Here is a 23,816-nt window from a genome sequence, read left to right as displayed (position 1 = left end):
AGATTGGATTCCAGCCTCGGTGAGTTAATCAGAGTAGTCAATGGAGCGCTATACTCATGGGAAAATTCACCAGAAGCCGAGATGGCATAGAAACGAGGTTTTGATATTTTTGGGAGACAATTCTCCATGATTCTCTTGCATTTCTGCACATCTTATGAGTGAGACACTCATTTCCCTTTGTCTAGACTATCTTTTCAAGGACATTTGTATAGAAAGCAGCCTTGGAAGATATTATCTCCTTCCAGAGCAAAGAGCAGGCTTGCTTACAGTCTTGGAAATAGTGTCTCCCTCTGAAGCAATGAACAGGCACGCTACCTATTTAGTATAACAACAACAATGTCTCCCTTTGGAACAAAGGACAGGGATGCTTACTATCCATGCTAAACGATTCAGGTTCCCAAGGCTTAGAGTTGTTTTTTTGTAATGCAAGCCCCTGTGTGTGCAAGAGTCTTCTATCCCTTTTCACACAGGGAAGTGGGGCTTTGGGAACTTGTATAAACGCTGATACTCTGGCTACTGCTTCTGCTATGAGTGCTCCACTGTCCCCTGTCTCTGACCGGGAATCTCATATCTTCTAAAGTGTCCATGAAAGTGTGGCAGGCTCACTTGTTAGACTGAAAGTAGGGAAAAACGTCAGATCTTGACAATCACTGTACATTCATGATTCCATAGCAACAATATCCTTCCTAAACTACCATATTGAGAAAAGAAAAATTAAATAACCATTAGTAGAAGGGAAATATGGCTTATTCACTTTATTCTTAAGTGATGCTCTAAGATATATTGATGTGCTTAAATGAGGAGAGTAAAAGGAAATGGTTACTAAACACTCTCAATAAATATAACCCTTTGCTACTTGTCCTTCCTTCTGAAAACCATTTGAAATGCATTTTTTCTTTCCTCTGTTTGATTATATTTTTAATCCTGAGTGGATAAACTGATGATTTCTCATCTTCTAAGTCAATGGCGAAGAATGTCAATAAAATGTGTTTACAAATAATATTTAAGGCTTCAGGCTATCTGTTTGTATACAGTAATCATTTCAAAGCCAACATATGCGATGGCATCTGATAAGATACGCTTAAGAGCTCAACAGCTTATATAACTTTTATTTTCTGTACATGAAGCAATCTTGCTATAAATTTTTTTAAATTTTGAACAAACATGAGATCTTTTATTATTATAATACATTACCTTTGTGAAAAGTCAAACATGACAAAAATGTATTACTTCAAAGAATAAAGACATCCATTAGTTCAAAACTCCCCCAAAGCAGCTACTATTATAGTTTTCTATGCAAATACTAACATAAATGAATATTTAATAGAAATGTGATAGTCTATGTGTTGTTTTTATTTTATCTCGGACCTATTGGAATAGCTATTTCTATCTTTAATAGCTGCATCAAACAATCATTCGATGTATGAAAATTGCTCATCTAACTCCGTATTGATGGTGTTTAAGGTTGTTTCTATTTGGTTAACCAGCAAAAACAATGCTGCAGTGAATATTCTTGTATTTACATCCTTATGTACTTCTAAGAGTATTTCTGTTGGATAAGTACCGACAGATACAGATATGCTGAATGACAGGGCTTGCATGAATACTACTATTAGGTTAATATGGCCCCTAATGGATAAATAGTCATACCAGGTTCAAATTCTGTTCTCACCTTTGTTGCCAAGGACTTGAGTTTTCCCAATAGTGACTGTTTATTGGAATATACAACTTCCTCTTCATTATCTTCTCCTTCCATGATAGCACAACTGTCTGCGGCTGGGAGTTCACACTCTTTTGAGTTAGTTGTCATTACTAATTTGGAATACTTGTACTCCAGTCTAAGTAGTGGTAAATAAGTAAATAGATAAACAAAGTGGTGGTTTAATAGAAATCAATACTTATTTTAGGCAGTCATACATCAGGTCATTAAATTATCTTGTAGTATAGTTGCTCTACCAACAAATTACCCTCACCTACAGCCGTCTCACTGTTTGTTCTCATATATCTCCCATCTACACACAAATTTTTTCCTAGGATTTGAGAGAATCAGTGCAATACAGTTAACTCTATCACTTATTTTACATTGGCTAAATCGTCCAATTACGGACTTTTGAAAAACAAAGAGGAACACTGAGGTCTGAATGCCTTTTCTTAATTTATAAATATTTAGGAGCTAATTCACTATACAGTGTTCCTAAGTTCAGTTCATAAAGGATAAGACTGCCATACACGCAATTGATTTAGTCTTGAAAGTTTCTCTATCTCACTCATTCCTTTCTATTCAGCACCCCAGATATCCCAATTATCCTGTAAATGTAGAACTTTCACAGCCCCACTGACATGTAAATCATTTTTAAAAAGTCAATCACGTAACACATCAATATATAATCAGGAGGTAGACTCAATATTCAACTCCAGATTCTTGGAGCCCTGTAGCAAATAAAGGTGATATCTGCCTGTACAATCAATTTGTTTCTTTGCAAATACCTGCCCACAAGAAACTGAAAAAGAAAAGATGAGGCAAGAAGACATCATGTTGTCATGAAAAGAAAAATAAGCAGAGAGAGAAAATCTGCCTTCCAATCTTAGACCTTAGTAACCTGCCTTCATTTTTCTTTGTTTTGTAATAAGTAGGTCTAATTCAATAATCTCTAATGTTCTATGATCTCTCTATTACCAGAATAATAATCACTTTCATTTGCTTTCTAAAAGGTCTTTCCTACAACTCCTTCACTAGGAGAAACTCCCTGTGTCTCTGAGAGAAACTATTGGATATAATGATTAAGTCTAAAATTTTCACAACAAAAGAGATCCTTCAATTCTTATATGGTCACTCCAATGAGGTTACTTACTTCTGATTCTTTTTCCAGAAATAGCAAGTTAGAGCCACCAACAAAACAGCTGTGAAAGCTCCCACACCTGCTCCCACTTTTAGCCAAAAGTCAACTGTTTCGCAGGTTGATAACTTTTTCTCAGGCAAAGAAATTCCTTTAATGCACCATTTAGGTTCATTCCACACATATAAGGTTTCCTTTGGGGGAAAAAAAACACATACACAGATGACATGAGAAATGAGACTCAGAAGGAGAAGGGTTTTGCTAACCCTTTATTCATAGTAGGCATAGAGGATTTTTCAGCATTCATCTAATAGAAGCTCCAGAGATTTAGAAGCCAAACAGATGATATAGAAGAGGGATCGAAGAGAGTGAATAAGAAAATGATGAATGAAAATACAACGAAACCAAATAAAACCACGGATTATAAGATCAGAAGGCTTGCTACATGCTGAGGAAGTTGAATAAAAATGCCTCCATCTGGACACATCATTTGGGCTTTTTTCCTCAAATTTCTGATGATCCCGACTTTCAACTTAGTTGTTTAATACAATTAATTGGAATGGGTTTCACCTACCCATCATGGAAGTCCATTTCCCCAACAAGCCTCTTCTCTGAGCAGAAAAGCAGACTCTGGACCCAGGACATGTAAGTGCAACATGACTGTAGGTTTTGGTGACTGGTGTGGGGGGAAGCACACAGACTGCACCCCCCTTCTCCATGCCAAAATAAGGAAGGCATCATTCTGGGTCATCACTACCCACACGGGATTCTTAACTCTGCCTCTCAAACTAGATGAGTCAATTATAGTAGGGCGGTGTTTTTTAAAGTACAAGATCTACACAGTGAATAATAAAAACCAACATACTGGGTCTCAACCAGCAATTTTCAAAAATAAACAGATCAAGTAAAACAGATTAGAAACACAAATCAGAATCCAGTGCATGGTTCCTAAAATATTTCAACATATGCAGTGACCAGTACCGTAGCAATGTGTGTGATGATTATATCCACTGACATTAAGTGACATGGGGCATTAAATTTTTTGCTTATGGTGTCTCATTAAATTTTCCAGTGTATCTGTTGGTGGGAACGCAGACTGGTGCAGCCGCTATGGAAGGCAGTGTGGAGGTTCCTCAAAAAATTACGAATAGAATTACCATATGACCCAGCAATCCCTCTCTAGGTATCTACCCAAAAAATCTGAAAATATTTGTACATAAAGACACTTGTGCTGCAATGTTCATTGCAGCTTTGTTTACGGTGGCCAAGACATGGAAACAACCAAAATGTCCTTCAATAGATGAATGGATAAAGAAGTTGTGGTATATATACACAATGGAATACCATTCGGCGGTAAGAAAAGATGATACAGGAACATTTGTGACAACATGGATGGATCTTGAGAGTATAATGCTAAGCAAAATAAGTCAGACAGAAAAAGCAGAGAACCATATGATTTCACTGATATGTGGTACATAAACCAAAAACAACAAAAGAACAAGACAAACAAATGAGAAACAAAAACTCATAGACACAGACAATAGTTTAGTGGTGACCAGAGGGTAAGGGGGCTGGGGGGTGGGAGATGAGGGTAAGGGGGATCAAATATATGGTGATGGAAGGAGAACTGACTCTGGGTGGTGAACACACAATGGGATTTATAGATGATGTAATACAGAACTGTACACCTGAAATCTATGTAACTTTACTAACAATTGTCACCCCAATAAATTAAAAAAAAAAAAAATTTCCAGCATATGATGGTCACTTTATCAACACCCTAACAGAATGATAACACCATAATTTTAATTTTATTTTATAAACACACACACACACAAACACACACACACACACATTTTGCCGTTAGTCATGAAGTGATTGAGGTGCAGGAGAATCGTATTTATTAACTCTGAGGAAAAGTGCCAACCAAGTTCTGGATAAGAACTTCCAGCATGTTTTTTAAAAAGGACATTAAAATTGAGACTATTTGTAGCACATGATAATTGCAACATTTTCATTAAACTCAGTGTGAATAAATTACTTTAAAAATGGGTCACATTATTTTTACGAGAAAGATGAGGTGAGAAATGAAGATGCATATTCAAGTTGAACTGCTGCATCTCTAAGAGTCAATAATGACAATAAAGAGATAAATGTTAACTCAGCAAATGTTGAATTCATCTGAAGTGCATTCCAATAAAAAAAAAGACTGTAAAGAGTTTATATGGTTTTATCAATGTCTAACACCCAGTAAAAATGGTAAGCGCTAATGTCTAATGACAATCCTATAAACAAACCACTAAAACTTCAAAATTAAAAAGATATTTATAAACCAAGTATGCTTAACTTTTCAATAAGCTGCTCAAATTGTTAAACAAAAAGAAATCAAGCTATTGACAGAATTTCTTAGTCATTCTGTAACTTAGTCAGTTGATAAATTTCTTAGCCATTCTATTAATTAGAAAGTCTTATCCTTTCATTCCATCCCATGTCATTGGCAAACAAGAAAATGGCTGACACTGCAGCTGAAAAACTTATTCTTCCAGGATGTCAGGATATTTTGTGAACAGGGTGAGATAAATTTGATGATAAATTCAAAAACGACCCTCTTAGTGATTACACAGTATCTCTCCAAATCTTTACACTATCTGACATTTAGAAGTAATGTTTAATACATACTTAGAAGCTGGTATAGATTTTTGAGATCCAATTTGATAAGAGCACTTTTATCACAAGCCATGTGATAGCTCTTCTAGCTTATATCAGCTGCATGTGGAGGACTTGTAGTGTGTAATTTTAACTTTATACACATCTGGATTAGATGTGTTCACAGAATTGGGGAAGTGCACTCTCAGTAAACATAAAGTGAAAACTGTAAAGAATGGAGCAGGAAGTAGAATAGAAAGACAACGTTGTTACTTAAAAATTAAAAGATATCCATAGCAATATTTTGCAATCACTGTCTTTTTTTTATCATAAGGCTTTGGCATACAAAGAAATCCACCCTTGTTCGTGGACATAACAGAAAACACAGAGGAAGGTGTCTTTTGCATTACATGAATCTCATTGAAGAACAGATTTTTAAAAATATTTTATTCAGAGATTGGAGGTAAACATACACACTTACTGCATCTCACCCTTTTGTTTGTTGTTGCACTGGATTTACTAAGCAAGGTGTATGAGCTTAGGAATGGCATTCATAATTTTCTAACTGAAGCTCAGCTTCATTTGGCAAATACCAGGGGGCCCAAAAAATATACATAAGTGGACATTTTGGTTAACGTTGCTCAAGCAGTAGTTCACCATAATCAGAAGTGTCTGGACGCTGATGGGAACCACTTTGAGCACCTCTTGTAATTGCAGAAGTCAAACGTGACTTGTATTCATCTTTTGTTATTGGGATATATTGAGCATTACAATTTTAAAACGTGTACATATTTTTTTGGCACCCTCTGTATTTTCAAAATTGACATCCAAGTATAAGAGAAGAGCATATTTAACTGATTTTGGTATTTCTCAAATTAAGTTGGAACTGTAAAGGGGAAATTGTGTAATTCAACATGTCAAACACATCAAAGTGTTCCAAAAGATATTATTCTCAAGGTCAAAACAATTATGTAGAAAGAATCACCTGGGAACTATCTGTTCCTAACATTCTTATAACATGCTGAACAGAACTTTTTCAATGAAGACAGTTTGAATGAGATAAAACTAGAAAATTGTTGCAACCTCACTATTTTAAACTTCTAACCATGACCTTCAGGAAGAGAAATATGAAATATTAAAGAATATTTGAATAAAAGGTAGTTTAGCTTTTCAAAACTCTTGAGTTGAATTTGGTGGCCAAAGAAGGAGATGCATTTTAGTTTTTCATTTACTCTAAAAAAATGATTATAAGATAGTATGTATCATTATTTTAGAGAAAGGGTAAAGATGAATTTCCATAGTGTAGCACAAAAAGTGTATCATTTATTACAATGAGGATTTAAAAGACACCATTTTTGGTGAACCTGGAATTTTCATCCTTGACCTACTTTAAAATGTTAAAAAGAAAATGGCTCAACAGTGCACTAGATGTGTAGGCAGCACTGTCTCTGAACGCTCTAAACCGGAATGCACTACCTACAGGTAAGCACAGTTGATTAATTAATTAAAACTTTTCCTAATTTTTGTTTTAGTGTTGATTATTTGGCGACTTGTCCATTTTTATTAAATTATTAATAAAAATATTGTATATTAATGTTATACTTTAATCATAAAATACGAAAATAAGTATTGTCCCATGAAACAATTTAGGCTGAATCTCTATATGTCTGAGTTTGTACCTGTGTACTAGGTTTGATGTACGACATATTTCTTACCACAGGTTCACTGTCATTAGTTTGAAAATACCAACTTAGAGAACTGGACTGACTGTTGTTTGTTGTTTTATTTTCCCTGAGGTGAACACTACTGCTTCCAAATACGCTGAATGCATGAAACTGGGTGGAGGCATTCTGATTTCTTCTTGTGCTCCTGCCCTCCGACCTGTTAATCATAAGATCTTTAAGGCTTTCCTGGACAGAACAGGTCCCCTCTGATCCCCTTACGCAGTGAGCACTCCAGCATGTGGCCCACTCCGTGCTGACCTGAAGATCTGTCCTATCCCATCTACCTTCCCGCTCTCAGTTAATATCATTGGAATCTCTGATCCTCTGATGCCCACTCGCCAACATGGTTCCACACTGGTATTGGCTTGTGCTCATCTGTGCTTCTTCACTGTCATTTCAACGTAATGTGCACAGGGTGAGGTGGTAAGTAAGTGGTCTGAAGGAGGAAAAGCTTGTGTTTTTCATATGGGATGGCTGAAAGGTGGTGCAGGGAAGTTGGAGCTCTCCAACACTACTAGTGTCATAGAACTGATACAACCAAAGCAATTATTGTAGTGATATGTCCATCTCCTGAGTCCAGTTAAAAATGTCCACCTCCTGAATCCTGTTAATTTCTTTCTAGTAATAAATTCTAAGGAAATCATCAAATTTCCAACAAGGATGTTCATGACAAAGTTATTTATAAAAAGAGTGTTCCCAATTTTTTCTTAAATGTCCAACCAGGGAATTATTAAATCCCTCATGATGTATGTACATATGTATGTGTGTGCTTATAAAATAGAATATTTGTCAATAACTAAAAGTCGAGTTTCAAAAAAATTTTAATGACAAGGGAAACATGTTAAATATACAAAGAAAACAAAAAATATGTAGAGTAGAATTCTAACTGTATTTAAAAATACAAATAAGCATACATGATTGCAGAGCCCATGTAGAGTAGGATCTTGATTTTATATATGGGTGTGTGTGTGTGTGTGTGTGTGTGTGTGTGTGTGTATTTGCTTTCCTCTTTAGATATGCTTCGTGTGCTGAGTCAGTTATACCATCCCAAGCTTAATTACACCTATAACTTCATTATATCATCTTACCTTGCTTTAATGATATCATTTCTTTGTAATACAGATGTACTCATAGACTACAACTCCTTTGCTACAATTCATTTTCCCAACCAGATGCACATTTTTAGCTACCCCAGCATATGGGACTTTAGCTACCACACTTGATTTAAAATGCACATTAATGTCATGTTAACGTAAATGTAACCTTTAGCCATGCTTCTGAATCTGAGCTTCTATGATGTAAACGTGATGCTGGACTAAAGAACTATATCTTCGATAATACAGTTCTGCTTAGATAGGTTTGCTCCTCACCTGAAATCCTCTCTTACAAGCTCCCTCAATCTCATGAAAGTCATGCTCTGTGCACAGAGGGCAAGCTTCAGCACTCTCCCACAGGAAATAGAAGGCACATCCATCACAGGTGCCTGCTGGACACTTGCTGAAATAAAAAACAAAAACAACAATAATGACAGCTTTTGCCACCCATTTCATTGAGTCCAATCAATATTTGAGAACAAACTGCACCCTGGGAAACAACACACATGAAAAAAATAATTTAAAGGAGACAACAACACAATGAGATACCACTTTGCACCTACTAGGATGGCTAGAATCAAAAAGACAAATAACAACAAGTGTTGCAATGATGTGAGGAAATTGGAAACCTTACACACTGCTAAAGGGAACATAAAATGGTGAAGCTCTTTGGATGAATCTGGCAGTTCCTCAGACAATTAAACAGGAGTTGCCATATGATCCAGCAATTCCACTTCCAGGTAAGTACCAAGAGAAATGAACACATATGTCTCTACAGAAACCTGCACATGAATGTTCATAGCAGCATTGTTTACAACAGCCAAAAATGCGGAAACAACCCAAATGTCCATCAGCAGATAAATGGATAAGCGAGATGTGCTATATGCATACAATGGAATATTACTGAGCCATAAAAAGGGTTGCAGTGCTAACACATGCAGCAACGTGGCTGAACCTCAAAACCATGATGCTAAGTAAAACTCCATAACAAAAACTCCATATATTATATGATGTTATTCATATTGAAGCCCATAATAGGGAAGTCTATATAAACGGAAAGTAGGTTAGTGGCTGCTGAGGGACAGGAAGGGGGCTAGAGCCTAGGGAGGTGATAGCTGAAGGGTATGGGGTTTCTTTTTGAGATGATGAGAAAGTTCTAAAACTGATTATGGTAATGGTTGCACATATCTGAATATACAATAACCATTGAATTGTATGCTTTAAATGAGTGAATTATAATGGTATGAGAATTATTTCTCTATAAAGCTTTCTTTCTTTCTTTCCTTTTTTTTAATTTAAAGGAGAGACAAGCACAGATAATGACCAAAAAAGCTCCGGGAAGGTTTCTTAGTGGAAGTGATGCTTAAACCAAGTCTAGACTATTTCAGAATAGTAGGAGTTAGCCAGAATAGAAGGGAAGAAACAATTCCTACTAGAGGGATGAAACGGTAGATGAATTGGAAAGAAATTACCAGCTCTTGTGGCTGGAGCTTCAAGAGCAAGGTAGTGAGAGCACTGGCCATACAGGCAGGCAGTAGGTGATAAAGGGTGGTGGCGATTTCTGTTTAAGGTAACGTACTTAGGCGAGGTGCTTTAGGGAACAGAATGATGCACAGGACCATGGTCCACAGAGGGTGGGAAAAGGCATGAAAACAAAATTGGCTAACATGAAAAGACAAACAAAACGACCATCAGGTCAATGCACAGCTCAGTGATGCAAATGATTTTTCAATCCTGGGTTTCCTAGGCCTGACACCTTCTTTTGAGCTGTCTTACCTTTGCCGCTCAGCAATGTGATGGATGGGGCTTAGACACAAATGCAGAAGCACACTGACGCAACCACCATTCAGCACCTGAATGGAGGCTTTCCGAAACTCCGCTTTCTGGTGGGAGGTCCTACTACGTCAACTTGCCTCTTTAACTTTAGGGACAGGTAAACACAGCATGGCTCAAAAATTAACCTGCTGCCACTGTGTACAGAATCCTTACTGATTGACACGAGAAGCTCTTTGCAAAAATTCTAATGGGAATGACTGTTTTGTTCATGAATTCCTTAAAACGAGGCAAACATTGTTCCCTTAAATTGTCCACTATACTTCCCTTAAGTCAAGCCATAGAAATACAGGGCATTACCCTGGAAACTTCCTTCCGACGTTGTTGATAGTGAGTACAGGAGTACTGAAACATTTAATAGCAAGAAGATAAACACACGATAATAGGGAGAATCCCAAAAACACCTCTCTTTAAGTTTTAACTTCGAATGACATAACTATAATTTTCAGTCTACCAGAAAGGTAACATTTCATATTCTTAGTTAACTAAATACTCGTATATTACAAGTTACCCTAGAAATTCTAAGTGCTTAAAACTTGAGTGCAGTCTCACATGCTTATCTTTCCAAATTGTCTGTACAGTGCTGCAGACTAAGTGGACATGGGTGGGATGTAAATAAAAGTAAAGTTCTTTACAAGCTTCAGAAACAGAGGCCTAGTATTGTCAGATCTAAGAACAATGGTAAACAGTGACTCTGGAAAAAAATGGCTTAACTCTTACCCGTCTTAATTTCTCTGTAACGAAGCAGTAATAAATATATTGCAGGAAACATTTACCCTTTTAAAAAGGTAAATGTAATAAATGAAAACTATGTCAACTTAAAAAAATATTCCCAATTTCCATCTTCCAGATCAGTAAAAGCAACTCAAAATTACTTTTGAAAAAAAAAAAGGGTAACCAATTAGAAAAATTCTTCAAGAATATAATTATTTGCTTAACGATTTGCAACTTTAAAAATAATTACATTCTTATGATTATTTAGCAAACCTTACCAATCTGCTTTCCTGCTCAACTCTCCCCAAATTATTTTCTATTTTATCTTTCCAACACACGGAAGTTTTAAGGAGGAGCCTGTTTATCTTGGTAAAGTAAGTCTGCTAAAACTTGAGAAGAAAAACCCAACAAATAAAAAAGAAAAGGAGAAAATTAATCAAAGTTGCAAAAAGCTCTAGAGGGAAGTCTTGGGTTACAATTCTAAGTGGGCTTTCAAATGACTCTGTGTTTTTCCGTAAGTGACTCAACACCCCTCTCCACCATCTCATTTCTGTAATTTGTTCAAAGTGGTATGTCTGCTATACTGCCTTCATAAGGTAGTTATAAAGGCTAAAACAAGAGAACAATTTGTGAAAGTTTAAAGCATTGCGAAATATAAAACACTGTTAACAATGTACATTACTTTCTCAAGAACTGGGAGAGTTGCAGGAATAGAAAAAAATATCAAGATATCGATGCAATTTATAAAGCTGCCATTAGGTGTCAAAATACTACAATGTTTCAGTGTCTTTCCTTGGTAGACTTCACGTTTTAAAATTTAGGTTAAAAGCAGTTTAGTTCAGTATCAGTTCTTTAATTCTTTTAACCCAATGAGTTATGTGAGACGTGGAACATTCAGACTTGGTTCTTTGTTATAAACATGAGTTTCACAGTTTGAATTAGGCGTTCCTTGTGAAACAAGAATGTATGAAGCAGTAATCATTTCAATAGTGCTTATAAAGAAAATGAAAATTTTTTAAAAGATGCAAGAGAAAAAAACCCAGAAAATATTTTTCCCTTAAGAAAGAACAAAAAGCAAATAGTAAGATAAATCAACCCTGCCCTGTATTGCCAACTTTGTGAAACACTTTTCCATTTGATGACCTGTATCCCCACCATCTTCACCCTCTGCCCCCAGCTTTTTAGAGGGGTCACTAATTGTGCTTCTTTTATAACTTTTGATCCACACGATCACCATAGAAAGCAGTGAGCAAATGTTGAAAGACACAAGGCAAGGTCATGGATAGCTGGTGCATTTGAGGCTAGGCTTCTATAGGACGACCGGATGTACTGTAAATTCTAGATAGAGAAACCACCACTATTTCAAAGGACAACCAGGTGGACTTGGATTTGGTTTTGTTGGTAAATGTGGAAGAGACTTGCCAGTGTCTTATTTTGCTTGTGGGATTGCCTGACCAACCCGTGGTACTGGCAATGTTTAATAAAAATGTTTAATATTTTTTGAGGAAATCACATTAGAATATATTTTCCCCAGGGAGATTGGATGGAATTATTCGTGTCCTCTCCTCTTTCAAAGGAATCATGGTGCCTAAGGCAGGATCTACTTGGTTCATATTGTGAATTTCATGGAGAAGAATCTGTTTTCTTTGGAATTGTTATGATCTAATACTCAACTTATTATTAATTGTTTGGATAGTTGATAAAGCAATGTAAAATTGTTTTGCCTAAGCTTCATTTAAAATCCACAGTTTAAACTAATTCATCTACATTGTCAGTAGGTTTCTGACCCTTCGTAAGTTAGTGTCAGGAGATTGAGGGGGAAGGCCAGAGTCTTGCGTGCTCAGAACATTTCTCATTTGGTGTCAGGGCACTAATGTTGCTGAGCTTCTTAATGTGGGGCTTTTGTGGGTTTCTTGAGGTTCCCAGTCTCAGGGTCTGAAGACTGACATCCCCTGGCCTGGGCAATGCCCTCTGACCTGCTGCTAGTGACTGTCCTCAGCTTTGGCACCTCTGGAAGGTCAGCCTTTCTCTGCTGAAGATGCCTTGCCATTGGCAGAAACTCCTCTTGTGTGAGGACCATAAAATGCTGCTGCATCTTGTTCCACCTTTATTTGCCCCAAGGCTGAAGAGTATAAATCTCTTTTGACTGAATTTGAACGTAAGATTTTTTTTTTTAAATTAAAATGGATTGGGGTGACAATGGTTAGTAAAATTGCAGAGGTTTCAAGTGTATAATTCTGTAATACATTATCCATATATCACATTGTGAGTTTGACCCACAGCTCTTAGATCCAAGGATATAAAATTCTCCCAGTCTCCTGCAAAAACCTCCCTTTCTAAACATTCTACCCCAGGTTAATAACCAATAGTCAGTATCTGATCATGACCTGGACAAACTACATTAACCGACACTCCCTCCCTTCTCCTTTGGTATCTGTAGACTCTGTATCTTCTTCAGGGAAATAAATACCTGTCAAAATTTTAGCAACCTTATTTCAAAATTGATCCTAAAATTTTATGACTCTTTTGTGATATTTTTATATCATGTCCTAAGATTGCTCATTAGTGTTTGAATTACATAATTTTAACAATTCTGTGTTGGAGATTTTCCATTTCTTGATCAGAGCAGGTTTTAGTAATTTTCACTTAGGCTCATAATGCTTTTATATATGCTTCCTTACTTTTTAATGCTATAGGGACATATTTTGTTTTAATCATTCCAGTTCCACTGCCTTTTTAATTTACACAGACTTGCATACCTATTATTTGTCCATAAATAGTGCAGAGGAAAAAGAAAACAAGGAACTCATTTAACCAATAATTATTCTCTGTCTCTTAACAACTTAAAATGGATAGACTTTTGGCTTTAACAGTCCTTCCCCAAAGACAAAAGCAAACACTATCCTAGCATCCAATGACTTTGATAGAGAGACTCTAAATCAGAGCCTGTGCAATAAACCCTGGCATGTTCAACCTCTGAACGCTAGCAGGACAGAACTGTGAAATATTCCTTTCATGAAAGAATATTCTCAGAGGCTACACTTATAATGAAGATAAATTTGGAATTTGAAGGAGGTTTTGACACAATTATTTTAGTCTAATTTATAAACTACTCAAGCAGTTAAATATACTCATAAGTTGTGTTTGAGAGAGGATGGTGATTTTTCTTCTAACTCACAGCATTAATAAAGAAGACTGTATCTGAGGACAGATGACTCATTTAAAAGAAGGTACTAATAACATGCAGATCAGCTAAGTTATCCCTGGATAAATGTGGTATTTGCCTCTGCTTAGTGCTTCTTTGCAAATCTCTGCCTATAAAGAACTGGAGGGAGTAAAAAATGAAAAGATGAAAGTATGATGGCATGAAAAGAGCAACAGACAGAGTCAGGAAATCATTGCATCTTGACTGTGCCACTCGGGATCTATACGACCTGGGTCCTCAGTGTTTCCTACTGTGTATAATAAACAGGTTTGGCTTAAGGCTCTCTAATGTGCTATGGTATCTCTATTATCAGATTAAAAATGGTTCCCTCTGTTTTCTAGTAAGGCTTTTTATAACCTTGTCACTGACAGAGATTTCTCATTTTTGAAAAAGCACTTTGGACACAATGCTCAGGTCTAATTATTGCTAATGAAAGGAGAAGCTTCAATTCCTCTAACTACCTAGGATCGTGATTAGAGGTTTCGGAAAGCTTTTTAGGCAGAGGCTGGAGGGGCATCTATTTAGGGATATTAGTGGTCTATTGTGTTAGCAATTTACTCTTTGGCCAAACTGCACTAGATAATCTCAAAAATACACTCCATCTCTCAGATTTCATCTGTCACAGAAATCATGCTAAGTTTCATCGAAAATGTCTCACATCCTCTAGACACTGTGTGGAATTAGAAACCAACTGCATTTGCCAGACCAAACAGACAGGCTGGAGTTTCCAACTGCAGATTAGTAGGAGACCCAGATAATTTGCTACTCTCTCTAAATTTCACATGAGATACACAAAGAACACACATATCCCCTTTGCTCCTGCGCCATTCACTGTTAAGACTTTCTCATTTTCCCAGGGCTGGGGGTCTTGTGACACTTTCCTCAGTTACCAAGACACAGAGCCCCAAGCAATGTTACTACTGCCAAAGTTGCCTTTGCCTGGTGTACCAAAATCCTTGGCCAAGATGCTACCTAGGGGGGTAGCATTCCTTCTGAGGGGCCAAAGTTTCCCTTCTTTGACTCGTTGATCAACATCTGAGACATCGCAAGGCAAACTGCCTGGTTACCATCCTCCTCTCTATTGAAGAATTTAAAGCTCCCTCAAAAATGCAAATTAAGGGCAGCCGGTTGGTTCAGTGGTTGGAGCACAGTGCTCATAACACGTTATGAGGTCTCTGGTTCGATTCCCACATGGGCCAGTAAGCTGAGCCCTCTATAACTAGATTGAAAACAGCAACTTTACTTGGAGCTGAGCTGCGTCCCCCACAAGTAGATTGAAAACGATGACTTGACATGAAGCTGATGGGTTCGGGAAACACACACTGTTCCCCAATATTCCTCAATAAAAAAAAATTTTTAATGCAAATTAAGTCCTCTTCAAAAGTAGCCTAAGTATCTGGCTTTGTTAACATTTTTTTACTGTTAGTAGGAAACGGTAAATCTTTATTCGGCCCTATAGATAAAATAATTCTAATTATTACAGGACAAGCTGCTATTCCTCATGTGCTGATCCCAGAGCTCCCCCTTGTGCACTGATGGAAAACTGACTCAAGAAAGAACCCACACTGAGGTTGTGGGGTTCAAGCAGCTCCCTAGAGGAGTGGCCCTCAAACTTCAGTGTGCAACACAATTATAAATAAAGTTTTATCAAAATTTGGGTGAAGAAATCCGCCCTGTAGACTATGATGTTTTAAATTAGCTTTTCAGAAAACTAAAATGCAGAACAAAGTTTGAGAATCTGGTTCAGACAAAAACAAGCCAAATCTCCAAAACAAGGCTTAAGATCAGTGTTTCTCAAATTTTAACATGTATGAGACTTGCCTTGTGTTTTTAAAAATATTCCTGTGCTGAATACTCAGAGATTCTTTAGATTTTAAGAAGGTCTAGAAAATGATTTTAAAACAGACACCCCAACGTAGTCTACTGCAGGTGATCTTGAGAAACTCTTGCAAAGCCAGCTAAGTGCCCTAAGTAGAAAAAATTGCTAGAGGTCAAAGGAGAAACTTCTCCCTCTTCGCACAAGGAAAAAGATCAGTTTCTAGATGCCATCATTTAACATCAAGAGATTATTTTTCATTATTATTACTTTAAAAATCTCTTGGGAGAGTTAGAGTGATATATTTTCTAAAGGACAGACTTAGCCTTTTAGTAACAATATTTACTTCAATCAGAGATCTGGAGGAGGCTTCAGAAGTCATCCAGGCAGATTCCTAGAGGCTAGACCCAGAGAGGTTAGTCACTAGGTCGAGGAAAAAAAAAGGACTTCAGAAGTGCTACAGTAAGTAGAACAAGCATCTGAACTCAAAGCTATATGGTGGGACATCAGAGAATGATGAAAGGATCTCTAAACACACCTCATAAAGAAAGTGTGGTTTGCTGCCTTGTCCTTAAGTGTGGACGCTGGACAGGGATCCTCCTCCACCTGACGCCCTTGATCCTCAGGGTCTCTCTGTTTATTTTACTGATGTCTATTACCTTTTATTATGTACTCCTCTCATCACATTCTTCTCTCACCTTAAAAAGGTGAAAAGAAAAATTAATTCATAGATCTGTGAGAACCAGAGAAACAGTTGGTAAGAGGTGAGTGAGAGTGTGCCTTTATGCCCAGAAATAAGTCACAAATACTGGGTTACCAGTGTAATTGTTTTTAAGATGCCCAAGTAATTGAAACAGTGCTTAGACCACTGATTTCCAATCCTGATGTGAAATAAGCAGGATAACTTAAAATCTCTCAAAAACTACGAAAAACAAAGTTCAGTCAATCATTTCCTTTAAAAAATGAAAACTTTTGCTAGCTTGATGGAGAAAAATCTGCAAATCAAAGTATGATCCAAAGGCACCTTAATCCTAAAAAAAAATTAGAAATAAGTAATCTACATATTGAACAATGAGGAACTATGAAAAATAAAAATCAGGAGACATTTGTCGCTCATGGCATGACAGCAGTACTTAGTTGACAGATCTTTTGAGTCCATGAAATTGTTTATTTTCTCCTACCCAAAGTTCCCACCCAAAGTGGACTGTATTAATCAGACCTAGAATGTAAACAACTGTTGCCACAACGACAATACAAATGAATGATATTATGCATTCTATAGGTCAGACTCTATCTTGGTGATTTCACCACCATTAATCAGAAAACTCAAGTGATGGAAATGGATCGTACAAATTATCTACCTTGACCCCTTACACAGAAAGAAACTATGACTCAGAGGTTAGATTATTTAATCTAGATCACCTAGATAGTTAATTGTTGATGAAGAACTATAACTCAGGAAAGTTCCTAATCCAGCTCTCAAGGAAATAAAGGCTCAACATTACTTAAATAATTTTTCAAGTGGTATAGAGATTCAGACAAACAGCATGAGAATATGTCATTAAGGAGAGACTACAAAGATCAGACAAGGACCTATTCCTCTTACTAGACCCTCAGCATATACCTACAACAAAAATCTAGAGACTCATCTGTTCTCTCTCTGCTTTACATCCAGAAAGAATATGTTTTAAAATAATAAGATTCTTCAGAGTTCTGCTTCCTCATAATAAATACAAACGTGCAACAATCAGTTAGAAATAAGAATACCTGGGGACTGAAATCACTCCAGCACCCGGTTTCATAGGATTACATCTCATTTTCACAGCAGTTGATCGGCCATTAACACAAGATGTTGTCGTTGTAGAAGATCTATTATAAAGCAAATGTCATTTTACAAAACAGATATGACACCGATTACAAAGACAAAAATATCCTATGTATCATTGCTCCTATGCTCCATAAAAATGAAAAAGACGAATGTATCAAAGTTCACTAATTTAGAATTTTAATGCAAACTGAGCTCATTTACTTCACTGACTATGAAAAGTTAACTATTTTCCCAGGTAAAGTAATAAGCTGTTAAGATCTTCAGCAAAGCTTTTATAACTATAATCTAAATTATAATCAAACCAAATTTTAAAGGGAAAAATGTCAAATTCACTCAGGCTGATGTTTTGATGTGTGAATTTCAAATAATTACTGCCTAGATAGTAAAGTAGAGTCTTTTTTTTTTTTTTGGCCTAATTTAAAAGATTATATATATGAGAGAAATTATACAAGGCTTTCAAAATAGTGTTTCCTACTTTTACTAAGTATTTCATTTAAGAAAATCAATTACTAACTATCTATCAATTATAAGCTACAATGCTGGGCACCCTGAAGTGATATCCTTTTGATTAAAAAACCTGTCAAGAGAAACAGCATTTTCACTTACTTATAAAAGAAATGTACATCTGGTATTTGGCTTGGTGGAACTGGGAACATATCTTCTTTTACACGAACATTTTGCAATGTGGCTTCAACTGTCACTCCTGGATAACAATAAAAAAGACACTATTAAGTAATATGGGGAAATTAGGTATATTTAGCCTCCGTGCATCTAACTACAAAATAGCTGTACTTTGATGCTGTGTACTAAATTAATACAGTGATGATAACAATATGAAAATTTCCAAAGTCTCCAGAAAAAAAAAATAAAAGATTCTACTCTCTAGTTTGTAATTTTGTTTAAGTCACTTTACTTTGCTGGGTCTTAGGACCTGAATCTATAAAATGCACGTAATCATTTAGACGATCTCTAAAGTACCCCCATTTCTAACATTTCAACAACCTACTAATAATTCTCAGCCTCTGGTGAGTTTTTGTCAAATGAACTTGGCTACTTTGCTAATACAGCTTTTCATTCAGATTATTGTAGGCATATTTGAAGAAAAAAAAACACAAAAATTGCTGTGCCCTAATAATTTCTAGGAAATAACTCTAAAGTCTGCTTACTCTAAAAATAAGGCTTTTTTTCCTCCTAGGCACAATGATGGCAGAGCCAAAATGCAAGCAACAGCAATCCTTGCTTCTGACACAGTTCTGACGCTGGCTGCGTAGAAGCTCGGTAACTGACCTTGGTGCTGAAAAATGACGCTAAATTCCTCTGGAGTCTCTCTAGCAGTGGTTCTCAAATCTGGCTGCACATTAGAATCATCTAAGAAGCTTGTTCAATCGTCGGATTGCTATACACCTTGTTAGATTCCTAATCCCCACCCCAGAAAGTCTAATGAACTTGATCCCTACGAATTACTAATTCTTCTTAAAAACTTTTCTATGCTTTTGACACCATAAAGATAAAAGGAGCAGATAGGGAATAAAACTCAACACATTCACCCTTGCTACTTGTCACCGGCTTATTTCTGGTGTGAAGAAAGATAATGCAAACTGGTGACAGATATTATGATTTAGGTTTATATTGTGTTTACTGTTCCTCTTTGGTTTATAGTTTTGCTGTTTACAATTATTTTGCCTTTTAAACTCCTAGAGAATCTGATGAAAGGCAGACTCTCAGAAAGCATAGTATCACATATGAGTTAACACATGAGTTCAGAAGCTTCTTATACTCACTGAGATTGATTAATAGACCTCACTTGTAGGCGTTTTTTACCCATGTTACAAAATGATGATTTAGAATTACCTGTGGACTCTAATCATCTATGGTAAACCAATGCAACAAGTTATCAGTATCACAATTTTAGGGGAAAATGCATGCATGCATATATGAACCAAATTAAGCTTACCTACAAAAGTGTCTGCCAGAATGATGGATTGTGACGATACGGCTGCTCGGAAACCCTTACTTTCAGAAGGAATAATAGTTGACTGGCATACAAATGCTCCTACTAGATTTGTGTAATCATCTGACCCTGCCAGCATTTCCTTGACTGTGAAGTCTGTTATATTGTTGGTACAGAGAGCCATCTTCTTCCCCTAGGAGGACGAAGTCATAAAGAGGTTTTACTGAAGGTCACGGTCTGACCTGGACTCAGCTATCTAGTGACTCTTGTAGTGCAGTGGTTCCCTCCTCACCACTATTCTGATTTGATCTGGTGTGGGGCCAAGGCACCAGTATTTTCTAAAAGCTCTTGAGGCAATGCCAATGTGTAACCAGGGTTGGGGGTCACTGATGTTTTAATGAGTGCACTAGTTCAAGGTTGCACCGCTCCTCCAAGCACAAGCATCACGGCGCTGGATGAAAGCCATCTAACTTAAGGAAATAAAAGTCTCTGATGAAATCTTCCAATTTTAGAACAAAAATGCATATGAAAGAGACCAGAAAACTGCTGATGAAGGTTTTAATGCCAAGGAAAATGCTTGCTCTTCCTTCTCCTGCAAAGGCCGATACATGGCAAAAAGGTAATGTGATGGCTGATGAAGAAAGCATAAAAGCCCTAATGTAGTCTTAGGATGCATCTAAATTCTAAAGTTAGTCACTACACATGTCTTTGTTCACCTACTCTTAGATTCAGTAATGTGTATCTGCTCTCAACGACACGGTAAGTTGAAGGGAATATAGGGGTTTACTTTTCTAATCATTTGTAGGGTAGTTGGAAGACACAATTTATAAAAATTTTAAGAGTTTAAATACAGTATGTTAAAATATACAATAGTCCCACTGCAAATGACTATAGCATGCTCTTTAATTTCTATTAGGTTGGTGCAAAAATAATTGTGTTTTAAAAGGTTAAAAATAACTGCAAAAACTGCAATTACGTTTGCACCAACCTAATACTAAGAGATGTATAAAGGAAAATGGAAACACTATTTGATTGGTCTTGGATGTGGAGTGTGCACAGATGGGTATAAGGAAAAGAATAGAGATTTTTCTTTTTAATGCAGCTAGCAATCCTAACCTATGAAATTTTCTCTCTGCACTAAGCCTTTTCACCCCAATACAGGTGCAGCATATTTTTACTATGTGTAAAATAACTTGTTGAAGCCAGAAGGAGAGAAACAATGGAAAAGATCAGAAAGAAAGTACTGAATAAAGAAAAAAGGAAAACAACAGTAAAAGGAAAGGAACAAGAATATAAAGGAAAGAAAGAGAAAGAAGAAGACAGAAGAGAAAAAGAGAGAAGATGGAAGAAAAGACAGTGGTAAAATAGGAATAAGAGTGAGAAGTGTGATATGTAATAGAATTAATATTGCTCACTGTTTGACACAGTATTTAACATAACAGGCATCTAACATATTTACTTATTGAGTGAACAATCAAGTGAATTTGTTAGATCACCCCATCTAAAATCAGAACAAGATGAACATCATAACCTATAAATTGGATAGATCTTTTTATTTTAAAACTTCTGTGGCCATAAGATCTCTTTTTATCTCTTTTGTCAAAGTTTGTCACAGCATGTCATAATAAAGACCATTGGTAATGTAGGGTTTAATATGGAAAGAGATATGGAGGGAAGGTCTTATTATATTTTCACCTTTGCTAATGGTGACTATATACACTTATGTCCCAAACCCAACCTTGTATGCCCATAAAAATATTGGACATCTAGTCCTGTGACTCTCCCCATTACCAGTATGAATTAAGGTTTTGCTTCTTACCACAGAAAATAAAATCCCATTATTTATTGGTAGTACCAACTGACACTTGTCCTCTGCTTACCACCTTTTCATTTTTTGACAAACTGTCTCTTAGAAGTTTTTCTCTTCTTCAAATGGGCAACATAAACAATAGTAAAACATTCTCAAACCATAACTGCCTGTCTAAAAAAGTAGGTGGGATTGACTGACAAGTCTGACCCACTTTTACAAAACTGAAAGATCGTCAAAGCACTTACACCATAGCTCCAAGCTTTGGGATTCAAGAGACTGGATGAACGCTTAGAGGGACTGAGAACTAAATAAGGTTTCCCCTGGTGAAAGAAAGCATGCTAGGGGGCAACGGAGGATTTACACAACAAAGCTCAGTTTCTGACATTTGTTTATTAGTTTCCATAGAGATTTTACGGGGCCATCAACAAAGAAAATATCAACTCAATCGAAGCTGAAATGCAGTTCCATCTCACCTTGACAGCCATAACTCACCTCGTGCCCACATAAACTAATATTGAAGAAATGGAAGTATTTTGTGCCTTTGGAGGTAAAGCTGGGGCCATTCATTAAGGAGCCCACGCTGCTAAGGTTGCTGAAGTCATAGTGCAAACTCTGATTTTCTTTCTCGTGGTAGAAAAAGCAGTCACTATAGCAAACCGAGTGGTCCTTTGATTAAAGATTAAGGAATATAAAAACAATAACAACATAGCAGGAAAGAAAAAGAAAGTATTAGCTGCTACATAAAATGTTTTTCAAAAATATCTCTAGGTTTAAAATCTATTTCAGTAATTTTGTCTTAGTTCTAATGTATTTTACCATACTAATACAGAGACTTTCTAAATGCTAAATAGATTTTCTTAGGCAAAGGTTAGAAGATTCGAAAGTTTTTAAAATAAGAATAGTTATTCCAAGGTTGGTTCCTTATAGAAAGGTATTTTTAATAAATAGCCAAAAGTCCCTGTTATGTTTATTTCAATAGACAGTAAGACTACCTCCTTCTTCACCCATAACATAGCATCAAACTTTGCCCTTAAAATGGTATAAGATACACTTGCTGCTCTACACAGACTCCTATAGCCAACCTGTAGAGGTCGTTTACTTGCTCGGTCTTAACAGAAGCACAAGAAATCAATTTTAATACTTTTGGAAAGTATTCTTATTTGGGTGTTGAAGAAGTCATTTATAACTATGACTACGAACCTCATAGCTCCTGGAGAAACATTTAAGGGAACTTTTGAGTTCCTCCACTAAAATGTGCTTTCCTGGGGATAAGTGAGATCCAAACTCACCTGAGTGCTTCTACTCCCAGGCCCGCATGGAACACAAGCCTCTTTGCCATAGACCTGATGTATGGACAGGTAGGTGTCAGGTGGGCACTCCTTGCACTGGTTGGTTTCTTTCTCAATGTAGTGGCCTGGGGGGCAGGGGACACACGATGAGCCCGACTGTTCAGACCCAAGGGCACAGGCACGGCACGAGGACGCCACCCCATCAACTGCATTAGTGGCAGTGACAGAATAAATCTTCACCACGTCATTGATGAACCGTCTATTCTAAAAAGAGAGCAGAAAGCAATGACTTCTGCTTTGGGGCTGACTTGCATAACCAGATTGCGTTACGTTGATATCACCGAAAGAAGCCGAGTGTTCCAGCCTTAGAGTGTAACATTGACAGTGGATTAATATTATACCTTCTGGGTTCTTTTTTCCCTTAAAAACCTTAAGTCTTAATACTAGAAGCTAATTTCCACAGAAGTGGAGTTCTAGCAGATTTGCCACAATCACCATGAGATATGTCATAATTGGTACACACTCAGGCATATTTATAGACTTTATATCTGGAAGAATCGGTATGGTTTAATAGAGAAGCAACTTTATTTCCCATCATTGTTTATTCAAATATAAGCCCAAATCTAATGCGACAATAGGATGTTGACCGTGTGGCAGGTGGAAGCCCTGGACTAGCCTTGGAAGGCCAGGACTCTGGTCCTCCCCCAACACTAACTGTAACGTTGATGCAATCATACCACTTCTTTGGGCCTTTGTCACTTTCTCTAGTACCTTCTCTAACCAATATTCTCTGGTTTCTACTGAAAAGATATAGAATGGAGAGCAAGAACCTGGATCTTCCTACACTTTACCTTCTTGAGACACTGGGTCCATTAAGGTCCAGTTCTCATCAAGCGGTGGGCATCACGCTATTAGTATAAAGCAGCCTTACTTTACCCTGGACTGCTTAACGCTCTTTGGGGCAAAGACAAAAGGAAGGCAAGGAAGCATTCCACAGCATGTTGCTGCCCCACTGATAGTAATCAGAACACTGGTCAATCACAATTGGAATGAAGTAAAATCTGGGGAA

General features: G+C 36.8%; 1 protein-coding gene across 1 annotated transcript in view; it reads right to left on the bottom strand.

The window, feature by feature from the left end:
• The window catches only part of ELAPOR2 (endosome-lysosome associated apoptosis and autophagy regulator family member 2), a 174,042-nt gene that overhangs the window by 12,975 nt on the left and 137,251 nt on the right, over positions 1 to 23,816 (bottom strand). The window contains exons 14-21 of the mRNA XM_033088759.1: positions 22,748 to 23,011; positions 21,951 to 22,124; positions 19,652 to 19,841; positions 18,304 to 18,400; positions 17,637 to 17,738; positions 8,578 to 8,704; positions 2,853 to 3,031; positions 1,673 to 1,838 (exon numbers count right to left, since the gene is read on the bottom strand). Of these exons, the coding sequence (XP_032944650.1) occupies positions 1,673 to 1,838; positions 2,853 to 3,031; positions 8,578 to 8,704; positions 17,637 to 17,738; positions 18,304 to 18,400; positions 19,652 to 19,841; positions 21,951 to 22,124; positions 22,748 to 23,011 (1,299 nt within the window). The remainder of the gene's footprint in view (positions 1 to 1,672; positions 1,839 to 2,852; positions 3,032 to 8,577; positions 8,705 to 17,636; positions 17,739 to 18,303; positions 18,401 to 19,651; positions 19,842 to 21,950; positions 22,125 to 22,747; positions 23,012 to 23,816) is intronic.

This window comes from Rhinolophus ferrumequinum, chromosome 20, assembly GCF_004115265.2.
Source record: "Rhinolophus ferrumequinum isolate MPI-CBG mRhiFer1 chromosome 20, mRhiFer1_v1.p, whole genome shotgun sequence".
Taxonomy (NCBI): domain Eukaryota; kingdom Metazoa; phylum Chordata; class Mammalia; order Chiroptera; family Rhinolophidae; genus Rhinolophus; species Rhinolophus ferrumequinum.
The sequence above is the reverse complement of the archived record's forward strand: the minus strand, read 5'-3'. Positions and strand labels throughout refer to the sequence as shown.